Source organism: Acomys minous (genome assembly GCF_964271855.1).
Source record: "Acomys minous genome assembly, chromosome: 3".
Lineage (NCBI taxonomy): Eukaryota > Metazoa > Chordata > Mammalia > Rodentia > Muridae > Acomys > Acomys minous.
Window position 1 is genome coordinate 97,008,026 of NC_140485.1, and position 19,028 is coordinate 97,027,053.

At 46.2% G+C, this 19,028-nt stretch overlaps 1 protein-coding gene across 1 annotated transcript in view; it reads left to right on the forward strand.

Annotated features, from left to right (window-relative positions):
• Positions 1–2,434: 2,434 nt before the first annotated feature.
• The window catches only part of LOC311594904 (sodium-dependent glucose transporter 1-like), a 16,719-nt gene continuing 125 nt past the window's right edge, over positions 2,435–19,028 (forward strand). Inside the window, exons 1-4 of the mRNA XM_084777112.1 lie at positions 2,435–2,764; positions 12,852–13,020; positions 15,016–15,132; positions 16,491–19,028. The exon at positions 16,491–19,028 is cut by the window's right edge and continues 125 nt beyond it. Coding sequence (XP_084633238.1) covers positions 2,603–2,764; positions 12,852–13,020; positions 15,016–15,132; positions 16,491–17,497 — 1,455 coding nt within the window. The 5' untranslated portion in view covers positions 2,435–2,602 and the 3' untranslated portion in view covers positions 17,498–19,028. The remainder of the gene's footprint in view (positions 2,765–12,851; positions 13,021–15,015; positions 15,133–16,490) is intronic.

Below are 19,028 nucleotides of genomic sequence, written 5' to 3' on the forward strand. Positions count from 1 at the left end.
GAACTGGGGCTAGTGTGTGTAGCTGAGACCCCAGCTAATGAGTTAAGTGTTTTTTCAGTCCTAGGTACATAAGCCAGGGTCTTGATCATGTTGCGTAAGGAACCCAATGCTGGCCCCAGCCAAGATTTTCCTCATGAGCTGCTAGTTCACCGTCCATCCACAGCCGGGGATTCGCTGGCCACAGTCCTCCTGGCTGTACAGGGCTAAAGTGGACGCTGGGTTGGGAGGGTTGATATGGGTACATTTGAAAGCTGACCAACGAGGTTCAACCAGTACTTGTAGCAGATTTAGAAGCCCAGATCTTGATGGACAGGACCAGGAATTTTGGGGGGGGTGTCCTGTGCAGTGGGACATTACTATAGCTTCTCTGCTCCCAGATGTCCTGAATCCAAGAGGCGAGTCCTCCTCCCCTCCCCCCTTCCCCACCCCCGACACCCCCCCCCCTGCCGTACAGCCTTCATTTCGGCATCTTACCTCTTTTTAAAAACATCACAAATCTTTCATAATTCTAGTTATTGGGACATTAGTTTTGAGAGCCGAGGTTAAGTCTCGTGGCTAAACCTAAGCATGACTGACAGTAAGCATAATGACTCCACGGTCCTCCTCTGCCACGCCCTTTGTCCTCCTCTGGGCCTCCATTCCTGTGATTTACCCACTGCCTTAGTGAAGCCATGCTTACCACGGCATATGGGCAACTAGCGATTTTGTTGTTGTTTTCACACACCTTTTCAGCAAGAATTACTTCATTTTCAGGCCTTTCTAAATCCAGAAAACAGGATAGCTTCTCACTCGGCCCAAGTACACAGAAGCTTAAAAGGGTTTGACAGAATAAGGTCAAGAAATAAAAGAAATAAGGTCTGGGATATAAAATGTCCTATTACTTCCTGATGTAGGGGTCCTCTCCGGGACACTAGCATTTGGAGTTCCTGGAGCGCCTGTTCAGAGCTTGCCGGTGCTGTTACAGCTGAGCTGAGACTGAGCCCTGGCAGCCTGACAACCCTAGGCTCAGCCACTGGCCCTCACCACCCAGTTAAAAAGAGTAATGGTGAACCGCAGCGAACAGAGATTTGTTTTCTCAGGGAGGCCACATTAGGAAGAGGAACAAATAGTGTTTCCATGCCCTTCCAGTTCGTTTTTGGGGTCCTGACAAAAGGCTGAGGCTTAAATGGAAGGCAGACACAACGCATAAGTAAGCAGTGATGGTCAAGTGATGGCCGTCTGTCATTGCATCGTCCATCTCTCAGCCCTAGTCTCTCCTGCAAGTGGTCTGGAAGTTGCCAGAACGATGTGAAGAGAGACTCCTCTGCATGGCTCTAGGCCTCTTCTCCCAGCGCACGATTCCTGAAGGACAGTCCAATTCCTTAGAGAGAGACCTTTGTTACAATAGTATGAGAGCCAAAGGGAGGGATGCAGTGGATGTTTCTTCACTCCTGGGCTTAGGTAGGTACAGCGCTTGCCTGGGACACTCGGTGCCCTCAGTCCGCAGTACCAATAAGGGATCTAAAACATGGCTGCTTGAGATTGTTCTGGAACCTAACGATTCATGCTATTCCATACTGAACTCGTCCATCTCAGCCACAGGAAATGGTGTCTGGCTAACTGCACAAAACAGCTCCTCAGGCCTAGCAAAAACGGCCCAGTGAGTAAAAGCGGTGCAAGAGTTTGGTCCTTGGGACTCACACACTGGAAGGAGAGACCCAACTCCCTCAGGGTGTCCTCTGACCTCTGCTCTCTGAGGCATGCGCCATCCCTCATAAATAAGTAAATGTAATGGAAAAAAATGTTATAGCTACTGTTTCCGTTTCTGTGTTCTGCATTACGCCTTTAGCTCAGATCATGTGCCCCTGGATTTAGAGCCACTTTTGTCTCATCAGCCTCACTGTTGGCTTCCAGATGCTTCGGGGGCCTTGCTTAAAAGTCCTCTGGTGAAGTACACGGAGGTGCCCGGACCAAGCACCATTAGCGATTGTTGTCTGCTGCCTGGAGAGAAGTTGGAACCATTAGGGACACAAAAGAGCTGAGAACGTATCCCAGAAGACAGTGTTGGATGCCCTGGAGCCGGAGTTACAGGTAGGTTGTGAACCGCCCAGTGTGGGTACCAGGAATCAAACTCAAGTCCTCTGAAAAAGATCAGCAAGCACTATCAATGTCTGTGCCAATTCTCCAGGGCCCAAAGCCTCCTGACTGGACTGTTCTAAGGCTGCACCTCCAGCTGTATCCGCCTCAGGGTACTGGCGTGTCCATCAGCATGCGCTTAGATAAGAGTGATGCCGAATGAAGCCAGGAAAGCATGCGTTTTCCAGGCAACTATGTTTATTTTCCTCCAAGAAGCTGGGTCCCCGGTTGCTGAGAAAGGCCTATTTCTGCCAAGTTATCTTCTTAGGAGCTGTGCGAGATGAGTTCAAATGTCGGCTGCTCTTACCACGTGCCCGACAGTCCAAAGTGTAAATTCCCAAGGCCCTGACTCAGGACTGTCCTTGTAGGGGTGAGGAGGCACTGGAAGGAATCCTCTGGTGAGAAGGAGCAGGGGCTCAAAGCTCCAGGGACCCTGCCAAAAAGCTGGGCTGAATCAAAAACCCCTTGTCTGGAGCTGGAGTTGGAAATGATGGAGTCCCGCGGGTCCGGGGCCACGGCGGTTGGACAGCGTCTCCTCCAGGCTGAGACCCCTGGAAAGAACCGGCCCCAGGCGGTGTCGAGTGGGCAAGTGGGAAGAGCACTGCGCTGGTTCACCACTGTGGTGCTGAACGCTGCCTTCCTGGGCATGGTGAGAGCTGCAGTGTGAGCTTCCTGCAGGGGACCTGCCCTTCCAGGGAGACGTGCACATGGCGTGGCCTTTGTGCAACATTATTGCAACTGCAGGGGGTGGGTGGGGGGTGGCTGCGGTTTCGTCATAAGGAAAATGGATGCAGTTTTAACCAAATGTAAGATTGACTCTCCTAGTGTTTTCCAATGGCAGCAAACCTTATGTGGCATCTGAATGAGAGAGAGAGAGAGAGAGAGAGAGAGAGAGAGAGAGAGAGAGAGAGAGAGAGAGAGAGAGAGAGAGAGAGCTGTGCTGCTGTGTACTAACGGCCCTCACCTTTCCAGGTGGTTAGACAAAAACATGCCATCCTGAGAGTCCTTTGTGCCCTGACCAGATCCAGCTAACAACTTAATTTCACAGCTAAAACTTAGGCTCTGAATGGGAAGTGACTTTTCCCAGGTTGCAGAATTGGCTAGGTGGTAAAGCCATTCTACGAAAACCCTACTTAAACTGAGCCTTCAGGTACCTAAGTGCTGTTGTTGTGGTTTTGTTTGTTTGTTTTGTTTTTTTCTTGGAGCAAAGTCCAAAGCAAGAAGTGACTTTTACTAGTTTTGTAGACTCCTTTTCAATCCACTCTTCTCGATGACCTCCATTTTGTCCTTGGGTAATTGTGACCTCGGAGAGATGAAAGTGAGTTCCTGTGGAGTAAGTTCCGGTAACTAAGAATCTCAGAGATGGAATCAGAGTTGGGTTTTGGTGAATGGGGAGGTGGAAGAAGTCACTGCAGACGCCGGGCAGCCCCTCCGTGGGCCAGATCCTGCTGTAAGTCCTTCTGGACACATGAAGCATTTGGGTAGAGGTTCTGCTTCGAGCCTCATACTCACGTCTTGCCATGCACTTGTGCTCACCCAAGTCCCGGGTCCTGGGCGGCTTCTGCCTGGGTAAGGGGCACACCTTGCCTTGGAGCAGAGAGTAGGGCAATTAGAGAGTGCCATTCTCCAAATGTAGCCGAATGAGAAACTATTTCTTCTTAAGTGTCCCAAGGAAGTCCCTGGAAAGCCAGCTGCTAACGTTTTTGGTCTCGATACCCCTGTTGAAAAGCAAAGGGTTACTCTTGTTGATTTTAAGTTTCTTTGCACAAAGAAATGAACCGGGAACTGGCCAGGGCCTGAGTCAGAGAAGGCGGAGAAAGCTCTATTCTGTAACATGGGCAGGTAGAGCCTGTAGCTGAGAGGGTGTGTGTAGATAGCGTGATTGTGTGCAACTCACTCCCCTTCTTTGGACATTTCGGGCAGTATGCGTCTGTCTAAGAATATTCTTATTTATGCTGCAGTCATTGGAATCCTCAGGTGGGTCACAGGAGCCTACACACAGAGGTAGCTGTAGGCTGATTTAGAGCAGCTTCTCGGTTTGAAATGGGTACCAACAGTACTTTCTGTATCCATAGTCATGGCCAGTGTAGTCCAGTTATAGCATTCATAGTGGACAGTAACAGACTGGTCAGGTCATCCTTTATGCCTTGGAAGGCTGAGCGCATAAAAACATCTACGACTCAAGGGAAGCTAACAGGTACAAGAGACCTCATTAGCTTATCTCTTCAATGGAGAATACCTTTTATTTTGCTTTATTTTGGGGGTTTTGTTTTGTTTTGTTTTGAGACAGAGTTTCTCTGTGTAGCCTTGGCTGGCCTTGAACTTGATTTGTAGACCAGGCTGGCCTTGAACTCACAGTCATCCGCCTGCCTCCTCCTCCTGAGTGCTGAGTCTACAAGCATGTACCGCCATCCCCGGCTGAGACTAACATTTTTATCAATGTCAAAGGTGGGCACTTCTTTTAAATACTGGCTGCTTTGATTGTGGAAGGTATAGAAACTTCCAGAAAAGCAATTCAGAAAGCAGAGTGTGCTATGCCAAACAGATTTACACAGGCAAAGACACTGAGTGAAGTCTTCAATGTCAATAAAGGCCCTTGAAGTGGAAAAGATCGCCACCTGGTGGCAATTGATTAAATCCGCCTGGATTAAATTCATTCACCTCTCAGCTTCCCAGGAAGCAAGGTCTGGTGGGAAGCTGCCTAGCTTAGCTGCCTAGGTAAGCATCTCACTGAATGGCATTAAGTTTGGCTTAACGTGACACCACTCAAGCGTTTGTTTTTACCCATAGTAATCCCTAGGTCTTGTGCGTACAATGCCTGGGCACACAGTACACTTTTTACAGGCACGTATTTGGCTGTGATTGGTCAGCAATTGGACAGGTCATTCCAGTGAGTGTATCCCAAGCCGCTCTGATGACCAGAACACCAAGGAGAGCTTTCCACTCTGCAGTTCTAGTCAGCTCGCTAATGACACGGAGGGGCTTTGACAAACAGCTTATCCAAAGATGACAGCATTTCCTTGTGTTTTCCTGCAAGCAGAGGGAAGGAATGACAGACTCTCTCTCCATGTCTCTCTCTCTCTCTCTCTCTCTCTCTCTCTCTCTCTCTCTCTCTCTGTGTGTGTGTGTGTGTGTGAGAGAGAGAGAGAGAGAGAGAGAGAGAGAGAGAGAGAGAGAGAGAGAGAGAGAGAGAAGCTACTACCTTCAAAATGACAAGGGAATCATAGCCTATGATCTTGGGAGATTTCTGTTTGTAGGATGGTCCTAGTGAAAATATACTTGGATTAGTGCATGAAAGCCTTGCCTACTGGATCGTGTCACATTTCACGTGGGCAGGGGGACTCAGGTGGGTGCTGTCACTATGGGTGCAGCCTTGAGGTGACCATTAACAAGAGCTCAGTCTATGCTCTGCAGTGGGAGCGGATGTGATTGCCCTCCCTTGGAAGTGCTTGTGACTGAGGTCACCTGGGTAATTCAGGAGCTGGGCTTCCTACTGCCTTTGTGTCTGTGGTTTCTTACTTAGCTGTTAGACAACTTGTGTGATGATCCAAGAGGCATCGTGACCAGAGATTTCTCCAGGAATCCTGCTAGGAAAACACAACTTGTAATTTAACTGTAGCGCCTGGTAAGGTGTCAGCCTTTCGCCATGGGACACCCTCTGAACACCTGGAATGTGAGCACTTTCCGGTGGCCAGCGGAAAGAAATCTGTGTTTGACTCATCAAGTTGCTAAAATCACAGGACTTGGAGCTTTTGTTGTCTTAAAATAAAATGATGGGATGGCGAAGCAAGTACAGGTTAAAAACCCTTTGCAGTGAAAAGACATGTGCACCGATGTTTTGTTCCTTCCCTGCTACTGTGTATCGTAGAGTGCACAGGATTTAATTCTAGAAGCTTTGAGGACTGAGCGAGCACCAGGAGGCCATCCAAGCTCCCCATGGGTCCACGCTTAGCAGTGGATTTACATCCATCCTCTGAAGTTCAGGTCCAGTTCTGCCTGCTAAATAGGTTCTGATAGGTAACTGGACTTGGGCCAGTCTGTGGCATTCGCTCAAATCCGCACAGCGTAGTAATCTCACCACTGCCTAATTTAGCATAAGAATCTGCCAAGTCATTTCCCTCGGTCCTTAGTTCTCACTGTGCTTGATGCTGGGTTAAACATCAGCTTGATGTTTACGAGCCGCTGGGTCTGGGAATTCCTGCCCAGGCCAGTGGGACTTAATAGTCCTCTCCGTGATTGACCTTTCAGACTAAACAATTAACTGCAAATGGCTAGACTTAAGATGGCCGAGGCCAGCAATCAGATGAGAGTCCAGTGCGACAGGAGTGCATTTAGCAAGCAACGTTGGTTGTGTCTGTTGCAGACAGGTTTTATGAGGTGCGTCTTGCTATGCTGCCATGCGGCTATGCTGCTATGCTGTCCCTCACTGCCCGTAACTCCAGGCCTCAACTGATTGTCCTGCCTTGGTTAGCTAGGACTATGGGGAGGGTCGCCAGGCCTGACTCTTGCATATAACACTTAAGATGACAAGTAGAGGGCTGGGTTGCGGCTCAGTTGGCGGAGTACTTGCCTGGTACATATGTGCACACACTGCGTCCTGAGGTAGATTTCCAGCCTAAAAGCGTACTGCACTCAGGAGGTAGGGGCGGTAGAATCTGAGCTCAGCTGCATACGGAGTTCATAGCTGCCCTGGGATACAGGGGACCCTGCTGCCGAAGAGCAAAGGTAACCATGGGAATTGTGAGTGCTGCTCTTATACTTATGACTGCTGTATTTTTAAGAATTTCACACACTTTCTGAAGCACATGTTAGGGACGCACCCATTGTACAGAACTCAGTGATTTTGCATTTCTTATTACGTCATCACGGTTCCTGCATACTTTCATGCATCCTTTATATACATTTTGCATTTATTATTATTTCATCATACTTTTAATATACATTACTGTATCAAATAATAGATATGAGTTTAATGTTTCTATTTTTATAATGTACTTTGGAGATATTCCAAGGGCCCATCTGGAAAGTTGTTTAATTAACTCAATATCTTAAAAAAAAGAGAGAGACTTATTTAAATTTTTGTTTGTTTGTTTGTTTTCAAGACGGGGTTTCTCTGTGTTAGACTTGGCTGTCCTGGACTCACTTTGTAAGCCAGGCTGGGCTAGAGCTCACAGCAATCTGCCTGCCTTTGCCTCCCTGAGTGCTGGGATTAAAGGTGTGTGCCACCACACCCAGCTGATTTATTTAATTTGATTTAGAGAAATTTATTTTTTAAAAAAAGTAAAGATTTTTGATATCTGATCAAAATAAGATTGATTTAGGCAAACCACAGTCTTTCATTTTCCAAAGTGATACAGCACTTCAAAGGCAAATACAGAAAACGACATTATGGTTTTGTTTTGAGACAAGGTCTTAATATGTAGTCCCAGGCTGGCCTGGACGTGCTGACCCTCAGACCTACTCTCCAGTGCTGGGGTTAAAGGCATGATCTTAAGTCAGAAAAACCCAATAAGGATATCACAGTACACAGGCAATTATCTTTGTAAAACCCAAGACTTGCGAATGTGTGTGGTATCGAACACCTTTAATACCAGCACTCAGGACTTTTAGGCAGGTGGATCTCTGTGGGTTCAAGGCCAACCTGGTCTACAGAGCGAGTTCCAGGACATCCAGGGCTGTTGCACAGAGAAACTGAGAAATCCTGTCTCAAAAAAATAAAAATAAAAAATAAAAACCAAACAAAAACAAAAACAAACAAACCAAGAAAAACAAAACAAGTAATAATATAAATGTATATGTAAAAAAAATAATAAAACAATACAAAAAACAAAAACACAGGATTTTCATTTAGTACGCCAATTAACCCAAATTGCAAAGAAAAATCCTTAACAATATTTCATAATATCCTTTTCAGAGCCAGCCATGCACCATGAAAAGTGTGTGTGTGTGTGTGTGTGTGTGTGTGTGTGTGTGTGTGTGTGTATAGGGGGAGCTTTGTGTGTACAGCACCTGTGTGTCAAGACAACTCGCAGCGGCTGGAGTGATGGCTCAGAGGTTAACAGTACTGACTGCTCTTCCAGAGGTCCTGAGTTCAATTCCCAGCAACCACATGGTGGCTCACAACCATCTGCAATGAGATCTGGTGCCCTCTTCTGGTGTGCAGGCATACATGGAGGCAGAACTTTGTATATATAATAAAATAAATAAATCTTTTTGAGAGAGAGAGAGAGAGAGAGAGAGAGAGAGAGAGAGAGAGAGAGAGAGAGAGAACTTACAGGAGTCAGGATTCTCCGTCTACCATGAGTTCTGGGCCTTGAATTCAGGTGACAGGCTTGGTGGCAAGCACCTTTACTCCCTGAGCCATCTCGTCAGCCCAAAACCTGTGGGGGTTTGTTGGTTTTAGACATATTTTAATTTTTTATTTCTCTCTCTCTCTCTCTCTCTCTCTCTCTCTCTCTCTCTCTCTGTGTGTGTCTGAGAGAGAGAGAGAGAGAGAGAGAGAGAGAGAGAGAGAGAGTGAGAGAGAGTCTGTACACACCATGTGTGTACAAGTGCCAGAAGAGAAATGTCAGCTCTTTGGAGCTGTAGTTACAGGTGCATGCTGGGAACAAAACCCCAATGTTCTGTTGGAGAGCAATTAACACTTTTGGACACTGTGCCGTCTCTCCAGACCCTGTTTTTTGTCTATTATTTGTTTAATTATTTTTTTAATAAGGAAAGCCATATTCTATTTTCACATTGTATTTTATATGGTAATACTCATTTTTAAGAAAAGCTTGTGAATAATTTCCTTTTAGTTTCAGCAAGTGTGCTAATGCATAAAGTTTATTTCACAAAGTTCATCTGAGATAAGACTTCTCACCTCCCACAATGCTTTAGGTTTGACCTTCGGTTTTTGTTGCAGTGGTGGTCCTTAGATAGGGTCTCTCGAAGCCCAGGCTTACTCTGAATTCAGCACCTAGCCAAGGATGACCTCGAACTTCTAATCCTTCTGCCTCTAGTGCTGAAATGACAGGTTCGTATCACCACACTCAGCTTCTGCTGGGCGTTGAGCCCAGGACTTCCCCGCACCCCGGAAGACACTGTGCCAACTGATCTGCACCCCAGTGCCTCTGCAATGTCCCCATCTATTCAATTTTGTTCTGCATCTTTCCTTTTCTCATTTTACAACTGACCTCATCTTCCTTAATAAAATAAAGCACCATTATATCATATAGGCAGGCTTTGCCTAAAGCATACGTATCAGCCATGGAGCCAAGCCTCATGAGGCTCAGCAGCTAGGCCTGGGAACCCACCTGCCCACGTGCTGCCCTGGGAGGGGAAGGGCAGGACTGAGACAGGTCCTTCCGGCAGGGGAGGCAGCAGCCAGGGCACCCTCCACCTGGGTCAGCACTGAAGGGTCCGCCAAGCTCCTGAGGCTGTGAGGGCTGTGGGTTCCCTACTTCCTAAGCATAAGAGAGAGGTTCAAACAAAGAGTAATAAAATAAATTTTAAATGAGTCAGTGACCCCCCTCCTATGACATCCATTGCAAAAGGAAAAATAATCTTAAATATCTTCTTAAATACTTAATTTTCTATTTGCTTATGATCTTGCTAATGTGTAAGAGGTTTCTTCTGTCTCTAAACGCTAAAGTACGCGCCACCCACAATGTCTCCAGGATGCTCTGGGGCCCTAAGGGTGGCCACCCCCTAACTCACACTTTCTGAGTTGATCTGGGAATGGCCGCCCCTCCTTTCTATCACTATGAGCCCTTTATTTAAAATGGTGGTTCTCAGCTTGTGGGTCCTGACTCCCTTGGGACCAAATGACCTTTCCTCAGGAGTTGCCCAAGACCATTGGAAAACACGGATATTTACAGTAGCAAAATTTTAGTTACGAAGTAGCAAGGAAAACAATTTTATGGTTCGGGAGGGTCACCACAACATGAGGTACTGAAAAGGTCGCAGCAGCATTAGGAAGGTTGAGAACCACTGCTTTAAAGAGTGCAAGGCACTGATTTTTAAGGCGTTGGACTCTTTCCCAATGTACCTCTCACGTGAGCAATTTCATCTAAGTGAAGATGTCACCATCCTAGCCTGTTGGGGGTCGGTCTGGTGCTGTGTGTTCTGATGCTAATCACTGGCCCCCCACATCTGGTTGCTGCGGAGACGAGATGAGCACAGTCCTAGTGTAAACCTTGCTCTACTTAAAGTTGATTGGTTAATGAAAAATGCTGAAACTTGGGATTTGGCAGAAGAGAGGGAGGCAGAGTTTGAAGGTCACAGGCTTGGGGTCAAGGGACAGACAGGGGGGAGGAGAGAGAGGGGGGAGGGAGGGAGGAGACAGTTACAGGAGGAGGAGGAGGAAAGAAGAGGTTGTGATGGGTTAGTAAGGAGAGAAGCACCTGGCCAGATCGGCATGGATGGAGGAAGGCAGCCCAGATGGAGAACGTTAGCGAGTATTTTGGGATTACGGCTGGGAAGTAGCCCCGATAGGAATAGTTAAAGCAGATGGCCTGGGGTGGGGGCTGGGAAGTGATAAGGATAGTTTATCAGGTAAACATCTGCCCAGCCTCAGGTAAAATGAGGCTATTCTAAAGTATAACAGGTGCCTGTGCCTTTATTGATTATGATAGTGGCTTAAATAACACCACCATAATAATTATAGGCTAATTTTATAATAAACCACATTAGATATTTTTATATTTACTACAACACTAGGAACTAAAGTTCGAAGGTATCTTAATAAAGTTAACTTATACCTGTCCCAGCTTCCATACCTACACAAGTTCCAGGCCCCTAACTTTGTGACAATAATAAGCAAGTGTCCTTAAAAATCAGACTCCCAGACACTTAGCCCAAAGGAACCCATTCCAAAAGCAGTCCCCTGTGGACACCGCCTGGCCCCTCTCCCATCAGTGGTCCTCTGTCCGTGGTCTCCTCAGCGATCCCCTTCAGGGGTTCAGTGAGTTATCACAGCACCACAGAGGACCCAGCACAGATCCTGAGAGCTCAAGCCAAGGAGACAACCTGTGGTGACCTCAGCTGCTGTGCTGACACACTTGTGTGACCATTTGATGCCGGTGCCATCACTGGAGGTCTCTTTCCCACCGCACAGCTGATGCCAAACTCTTTAATTTGGCAAAATGTTATGGGGGGGGGCGGCTGGAGAGATGGCTCAGCAGCTATGAGCACCTGCGGCTCTTGCAAAGGCTTGGGTTTGCTTCTTAGCACCCACAGCAGGCGGCTCACAACCACCAGTCCCAGGACATCCTGCACCCTCTTCTGGCCCCTAAGTACTTGGAGCACACATACACATAATCAGGGGTCGACACAAAAAAACATAAAATAATATAGCCGGGCATGGTGGTGCACACCTTTAATACCATCATTTGGGAGGCAGAGGCAGGCAGATTGCTGTGAGTTCCAGGCCAGCCTGGTCTACAAATCAAGTTCAGGACAGGCAAGGCTACACAGAGAGACCCTGTCTCGAAAAACCAAAACCAACCAAACAAACACAAAACATAAAATAAAAAACTATTTTTAAAACTTTTTCTTTGAGCAAAGGGAGATTCATAAGCTGCGCGGCTCCAGAAGTCAACGAAAATAGACAAATCTACCCAGCAATGTGGGACAGAAAGATTTATAGACAGAAGGAAGTGATGTACAGAAGTAGCTGTGATTGATGCAGCTTAGAATTAGTCTTATTTGGACAAAACTGCAGGTGGTGCAGCCCCTAAGACTGTCCATGTGTTATGAGAGATACACTGGGAAGGTTCCAGAGTGCTGGCAGATGGATTAGAGTGCCTTAGATACTGAGGTACTTACAGATCAAAGTTACTGTGAATACTAAGAATGCTAATCCTTAGCATTTTATTTATTGTTAAAGTCATGTACCTGTGCCTGTAACATTTTGCAAGGAATGTTGACATCTTGTGCTTCTGACGGCGGCAGAAGGCTTCTTTGATGGAAAGAAAGTGCAGATTTGAGTAAGCGCACATGATACGTATTGAACATGTGTCTCAGAACCCCAAACGCACCAGAAATAGTTCACTTCTAATAATAAAAAAATTAAAACAATCTGGTATTTAGAATTTTGATATGTAAATAATCATATTGGTGCTTATAACATATTTGTAAATACTGTCCTAAAAACTTATTTCAAATATAGCATTAATGGTACATCTTATAAATTATTATTATTATTATTAGGATTGGTGGGATGGTTCGGCAGTTTAATGTGTATGCCAGCAAGCCTGATGACCTGAGTTTGACCCTCAGAAGCCACATGGGGGAAAAGGAGAACTGACTTACACAAGTTGTCCCTGGACCTAGCCATGCACACAATGGCATACACGTGTGTGCATACACACATACTAAATAAATGAAAAAAATAAATGATTATCAATTGTTGTGCTAGACATTAAGCTTGTATTGGTGTAGGCAGGGCAAGCAGTCTACCACTGAATTACACCCCCAGCTCCATATTAGCCTTTAATACAGAGTAGCCTTTTAAAGTATTGTCAAATAGGAGAAGTTGCAAGAAAACGAGAAAGAATTAAAGAGCTTTTGAAAAATTAAGAGGTTTAAAGCAAAGTAAAGCAACTTCGGTGTTAGTGAATATTTCTTCTTTGCCGTGAGCCTTAAAGTCACTCTCTGACTTGTAACCGCTCCCCACTATTATTTTTTTACAATTATAAATATAACTGGATAAATATTACTTTGTAAGTAAAAGCTTTCATTTTTGTAAATTGCAGGGAGTGAGCGCTGCCGTGCTTGGACCCACATTTCCAGACCTGGCAAGAAATGTGAACCGGAACATCAGCAGCCTTTCCGAAATATTTGTGGGCCGTGCCCTCGGCTCCCTGTGTGGCGCGGTGGTCGGCGGAGTGCTTTTCGACTGTATGAATCATTTTCTACTTTTGGGTAAGCTAACAGTGATTTTGGTTCATTGTTTCTGTCACTAGGTTTGCAATTTGTCTCGAAATATGCTATATTTAGCTTGTGATTTATCAAATGTAGCAGTAGCCTGGAGGTGCTGACAATCAAAGAATGGCTGTGTTTTGCGGTCCCCAACCACTGGTTGCCCGAATCTATTGTCCCCGCGGAAGTGACAGGGAATCATTACGGAGCCCTCTGAAGATCTGACTAACCCTGCGATGGAAGTGTTGGCAGCCGTCACCAAATCTTGCCAACCTTCCCCAAAACGCAGGCTCCACTCCACAAGGACTTTGCCCCCAGAGCTGTGCTCAGGCGAGGCGCAGCAGGATTCCAGGGGCGGTAGAGGCAGGAGACAGCTGCCCTTGGAACCCGGACTGGACAGGAAGGGCCAGGGCAGGTGGATGGGCTAACACAGACTGTATTTTTGTCTCTTCTGCCCCCCGTCAGCCCCTCTGTGGCTTTATCACACCCTGGAAGCAGATGGGAAAGCCTTTATCAAAACAGTCTATTATTCCTGGTGAACAAATAAGTGATCCCTCATTTCCAAAGTAGACTGAAAGAATACAGATAAAGAAATATATATATATATATATATAATTATATAAATGTAAGTTTTGTTTGTGGAGAATCCTGTCACACAGTTGTTCTACCACTGATCTAGACCCTAGCCCAGAACTATATGCCTTGTATTTTCCTCCCAAGTCCACAAACTGACTTATTTGAAACTTTAAGTATAAACTATTAAACTAATCCCTCCTTTTGGCCTTTTTGTTATTCCTTATTTAAACATCTCTTGGTTCTTGGGTTTTTATTTTATTTGTTCTCTCTGTCTGTCTGTGTCTCTGTCTCTGTCTGTCTTTCTCTGTCTGTCTTTCTCTCTCTGTCTTTCTGTCTCTGTCTCTGTCTCTCTCTCTCTCTTTCATATCCCTCTCTCTCTCTCTCTCTCTCTCTCTCTCTCTCTCTCTCATCTCTCTCTCTCTCTCTCTCTGGGTGTGTGGTTTGTGTGTGTGTGTTCATATTCACAGGTGTGGGCCCTCTGTGCAGTCAGGTATGTGTGCGTGAGTATGGACACCAGATGTGTCTCCTTTGATCATGTCTGCTTTCTTGCCTGAAGCAGGATCTCTCACTCTCTCACTGAACGCACAGCTCACTGATTTGACTAGTTTAGCTAGCCAGCTTGCTCTGGCGAGCCAGCCCCCTAACCGCTGGGATTACAAGCGGCCACCATGCCCACCCAGCTTTTCTGTGGGTGCCTGGGGACTCTCACCCCCACACACGCACGGCACGTATTCAGTTCTCTCTAACTCTCTAACTGCTTCCCTCCGCTTGGTTGTTTTTTGTGGTCATTAAGATATATTTAATTAATTATTGTGCACGTTCCAGAGCACTGGTGCGGAGGTCAGAGGGCAACTCTCAGGACCTAGGATTCTCCTTCCCCGTGTGGGTTTCCTGGCTCTAACTCGGGTCGTCAGGCTTGGCAGCACTGCGCCATCTTGCTGGGCCTCCTTTAGATCCGTAAATGTAAAACATTGGAATAAATAGCTTTTTCCTCTGTGGTTATAAAACTCAGCTTCATGATATGACTTATAGTTCAATTCTGGCAGTGAGAGAATTATATTTATTCCATAACCTTTTGCTTTGTTTTGTTTTGTTTTTAGAGATAGAGTTTGTCTGTGTAGCCTTGGCTGTCCTGGCTGGCCTTGAATTCACAGAGATCCGTCTGCCTCTGCCTCCTGAGTGCTGGGATTGCAGGCATGCGCCGCCACGCCTGGCTACACTCCATAACCTTCTATATTTTGTGATCCATAAAGATTATACAGGACGTAAAGGGCAAGGCTAGTTATAGAAGATACCACTGTCCCCTTCACAAGGCTACCCTCTATTAATTTGATCTTATTTGCACTTGGGAGTTGTTTTTACCTTAACTTGACTCCTGATGAACACTGCTTTTTACAGCTGACTTCAACCTTGTTTCCTCAGGGCTGTCGAACGTGCTCACCTCGGTCGGTCTTTACCTCACTCCTTTTTGTAAGACGGCAGTTTTACTGACTGCCATGATGTCTGTCACGGGTGTCTCATTTGGCATTCTGGATACAGGTTAGTGTATCAACGTCATATCTGGGACTGGGACACATTACTAAAAATAAAGTGGAGCAGAAGGTATTAAATTGTTCTCTGTGGTGGACTTGAAATGACAAGGGGCTAATGGACTGGCCGTGGGGTCGTTGACTCAGAGCCACCCTGCTAGCAACTGCTCTTCCTGTAGATTAGGGCATCAATTTCCTAAGTGCCTGACTATGAGTGATCTTAGAGATTGCGCCCTATGAGAGATTCTGGGTTGTTGCTATCAGGATCCAGAGAGGGAAGGCCAAGAGCCTGTGCGTTGTACTTTCTTCCCATTTTTTTTTTTGTTCTTTGTTTTCTCAAAACCTCCCTCCACAGTAACGTTTCTGCATACGTGTGTTGATGCTTTTGAAAACCTATGGGGAGGGGGGGAGGTGACGTGGGAAGATCCAAGACCTCACTGGCCGTCTAGCCTAGCCCAAACAGCAAGCTTTCATATTAGTGAGACATTGTCTCATGACAGTAAGGCAGGGGATGGATGAGAGAAGGCACTGGACAACTTTCTCTGGCATCTGCATGTGCGCACACATCTGTGCATGCCCTCACACTCAATTACACACACACACACACACACACACATACACACACACACACACACACACAAGCCTACTATAGGTGGTATTTTATTTACTTCCAAATTTCAACCTTCTGTCCCTTCCTTCTTCGTCTAATGTTAGCTTATAGATGTAGAAATATTTTATCCTTTGGTGGCAAACTCAGAGTAGAATGAAATACTTCAATCATTTTTACAAAAAGAGATCGCCACGGGCTTGATGCTTTGCCCTCTCATCTTGTCGGTCCTCTGACAGCATTAAGGGCAGATTCTGAAATATATATTATTTCCTGTAATAGGCACTCCAGGGCCCCCTGGGTATTCAGGATTCAAAATGGGTATATTCTGCCTCTGTTTTAAACATACAAAAATAGTATTCTTATTACTGCAAATACAAAAAGAATTGGTAATACATCTAAAGTATGTGTATGCATATATGCATATGTGTATTATATTATATATGTAAAATATAATTGTATCAAATAAAACTCCCAGTGAAGTGTCAGCACATTTTATAAAAACCTTTTGTAATATGACTGGCTCTAAGAGGTTGATCAGATAGGTGAATGTCGTCATGTGTCGTCATGTGTAGGTGTGAGCTGGTGTATACAGGGACCCTAGATGACAGAATTGAATCAGGTGCAATTGTTGAGATTTTTAGAACATTTTCTTCCTCCAGCCATGTAAAACAGACTTGTATACTTGGTGGGGATTGTTAATTAACACACATATTACCTAAGTTACTGTGTTCAGTTTAAATCCTTTTCTTCATTGCCAGGTGGGAACGTCCTCATCTTGGATCTCTGGGGGCACAAAGGAGCCCCCTACATGCAGGCCTTGCACTTCAGTTTCGCCTTGGGTGCCTTTCTGGCTCCCTTGCTGGCTAAATTGGCCTGGGGTACAGGAGCATCTGCTCAGAACCACACAGAGTCCGACTTTGAGCCTCCAATGCTGAACCAATCCTCTGAAGCCGACACAGGCTCTCTGTTCGCGGTTCCCGATGACATGAACCTGCTGTGGACCTATGCCTCCATTGGCACCTACGTTTTAGTCATTTCTGTCTTTCTGTTTGGTTTATTTTGTAAGAAACGTTCAAAGCAAGAAAAATCCACAGGCTCTGCGCAGGGAGCTCGAAGGGCTAAATACCACAGGGCCCTGCTCTGCCTCCTCTCCCTCTTTTTCTTCTTCTATGTGGGAGCCGAGGTGACCTATGGCTCTTACGTTTTCTCCTTCGCCACCACCCATGTTGGCATGGAAGAAAGCGAGGCAGCTGGCTTGAACTCTGTCTTCTGGGGGACCTTTGCAGCCTGCAGGGGTCTGGCCATCTTCTTTGCAACACTCTTAAAGCCTGGAACCATGATTGTGTTGAGCAACATTGGTAGCCTGACCTCATCTTTCTTTCTGGTGCTTTTTGACAAGAGCCGTCTTTTTCTCTGGATTGCAACTTCTGTGTATGGAGCCTCAATGGCAGCCACATTTCCCAGCGGCATTTCCTGGGTCGAGCAGTACACCAGCATAAGTGGGAAATCCGCAGCATTTATTCTGGTCGGTGCCTCGCTGGGACTGATGGCTATTCCTGCATTATCTGGAGTTCTTCAAGGACACTATCCAAACCTTCCAGTAATCCTGTACACTTGTCTGGGGTCAGCACTATTAACAACTGTTTTATTTCCTGTAATGTATAAATTAGCTACCTTACCTCTGGATCGTAAGCAGAAAAAAAGCATCAACAACGAGGGCCAGAAATTTTTACATTCTAGTTCTGGGCTCCAAGGGAGAAACTGAACAGATTTAAAAAAAAAAAAAAAAGCAATTAAACCGAAAAACCAGGGACCAGGAGGCTTTGCTTTCTATCTCTGAGTTAAACAAGGAAGCTAAGTGAAGGGAGAGGTGAAAGGTCATGGGGGAGGGGGGGCAGCAATGGATTTTGAAGTGGTTAAAATGAAGAATGAGGTGTTCTCTAATAGAAATATAATAGAAATGTATTTATATAACCCATAGCTGAGGTCTCCAAGCAACTCTCCTGAATGTTTAGTAGCCCGTGACAGTGAGCATTCAGTTGTGAAGCACCAGGCGGGGTGAAGGGGCCGACAGGGAAAATGGGCCCGTGACTGACTGCCCTCACTGAGTAACTCCTAAGGAGCCAGTCAGGGCTGAGCATTAGACTTGCTGCATGATTTGGGGGATCAAATTCAAGCCCATTTACAACCGGTGGTAAAATGTTGGGAGACGTTCGAATCTCAGGGTCCCCCACGAGCTGTCAGGTGATCTTGTTCTGGCCCTCATGTTTGGCAGGAAGCTAAGTAATGTTTTATGATCGCCACCTTCCAAAGAGCTCCACGGAAGACATGTGGTGGCATTTTGTTTTGTGACAGAGTGCTGCCCTGTATCCCAGGCTGGCCTCAAATTCGCAATCCTCCTGTCCCAGGCTCCTGACTGCTGAGGTATCTGAGAAGTTAGGTAGCTCTCTAATAAGGGAGAAGCCACAGCGTGGCATGTGTTTGCTGAGCAGGTAGCCAGTTTTCCGTATTCCACCTGAAAAGTTGGGCGTGCGATTTCATGTCCTATAGACAATGGGGAGGCGTTTATAGTCATTGCTTATTTTGCCTGCCTCCCAGGCCTCCTGAAACCCTTCACACTGCCACTGTTAAAGTTATCTGCCCAACCCATGGTTCTAGAAAACACAAGGACTCCCAAATTCAAGTCCATGACGTCTACAGTTTCTGTGAGAAGTTAATGTAACTGGTCCCTCGCTCTCTGCTGCATCTTTACCCCTGTACATCCTACAGACAGGGTAAATTTTGGGTCGAAGGTTTTGTGGATGAGTTGGTGTCCCCCTCCCTCCACTGGAAGTCCCACCTGGCTGGAAAGGTGGCCACTTTAGTCTCCATGGCCCCTGCAGCTAGGAGTCTCAGCTAGAGGCATCCCCAGATTCTCCCAGGAGCCTCCCAACTTGTCTCTCTCAGAGATGTCTCTCAGAGTTTCCCTTCTGTCTCCCAGCTCTCTGGCCTCCCACCCCTGCTCTCCCCACATCTGACCCCCACCCATGCCCCCCCCTTACCCTCTCCCACTCAGTTACCTCTCTCATCCACTTTCAACATTCATTCAATTTCCCGTTCTCAGTGGGATTCAAGCATCCTCCCTTGTCCCCTCCTTGTTAGTTTATTTGGATCTGTGCATTGTAGTATGGTTATCCTGTGCTATATGGCTAATATCCACTTACAAGTGAGTACATACCATGTGTGTCCTTCTGGGTCTGGGTTACTTAACTCAGGATGTTCTTTTTGCCTGCATGTTTCATGATTTCCTTGTTTTT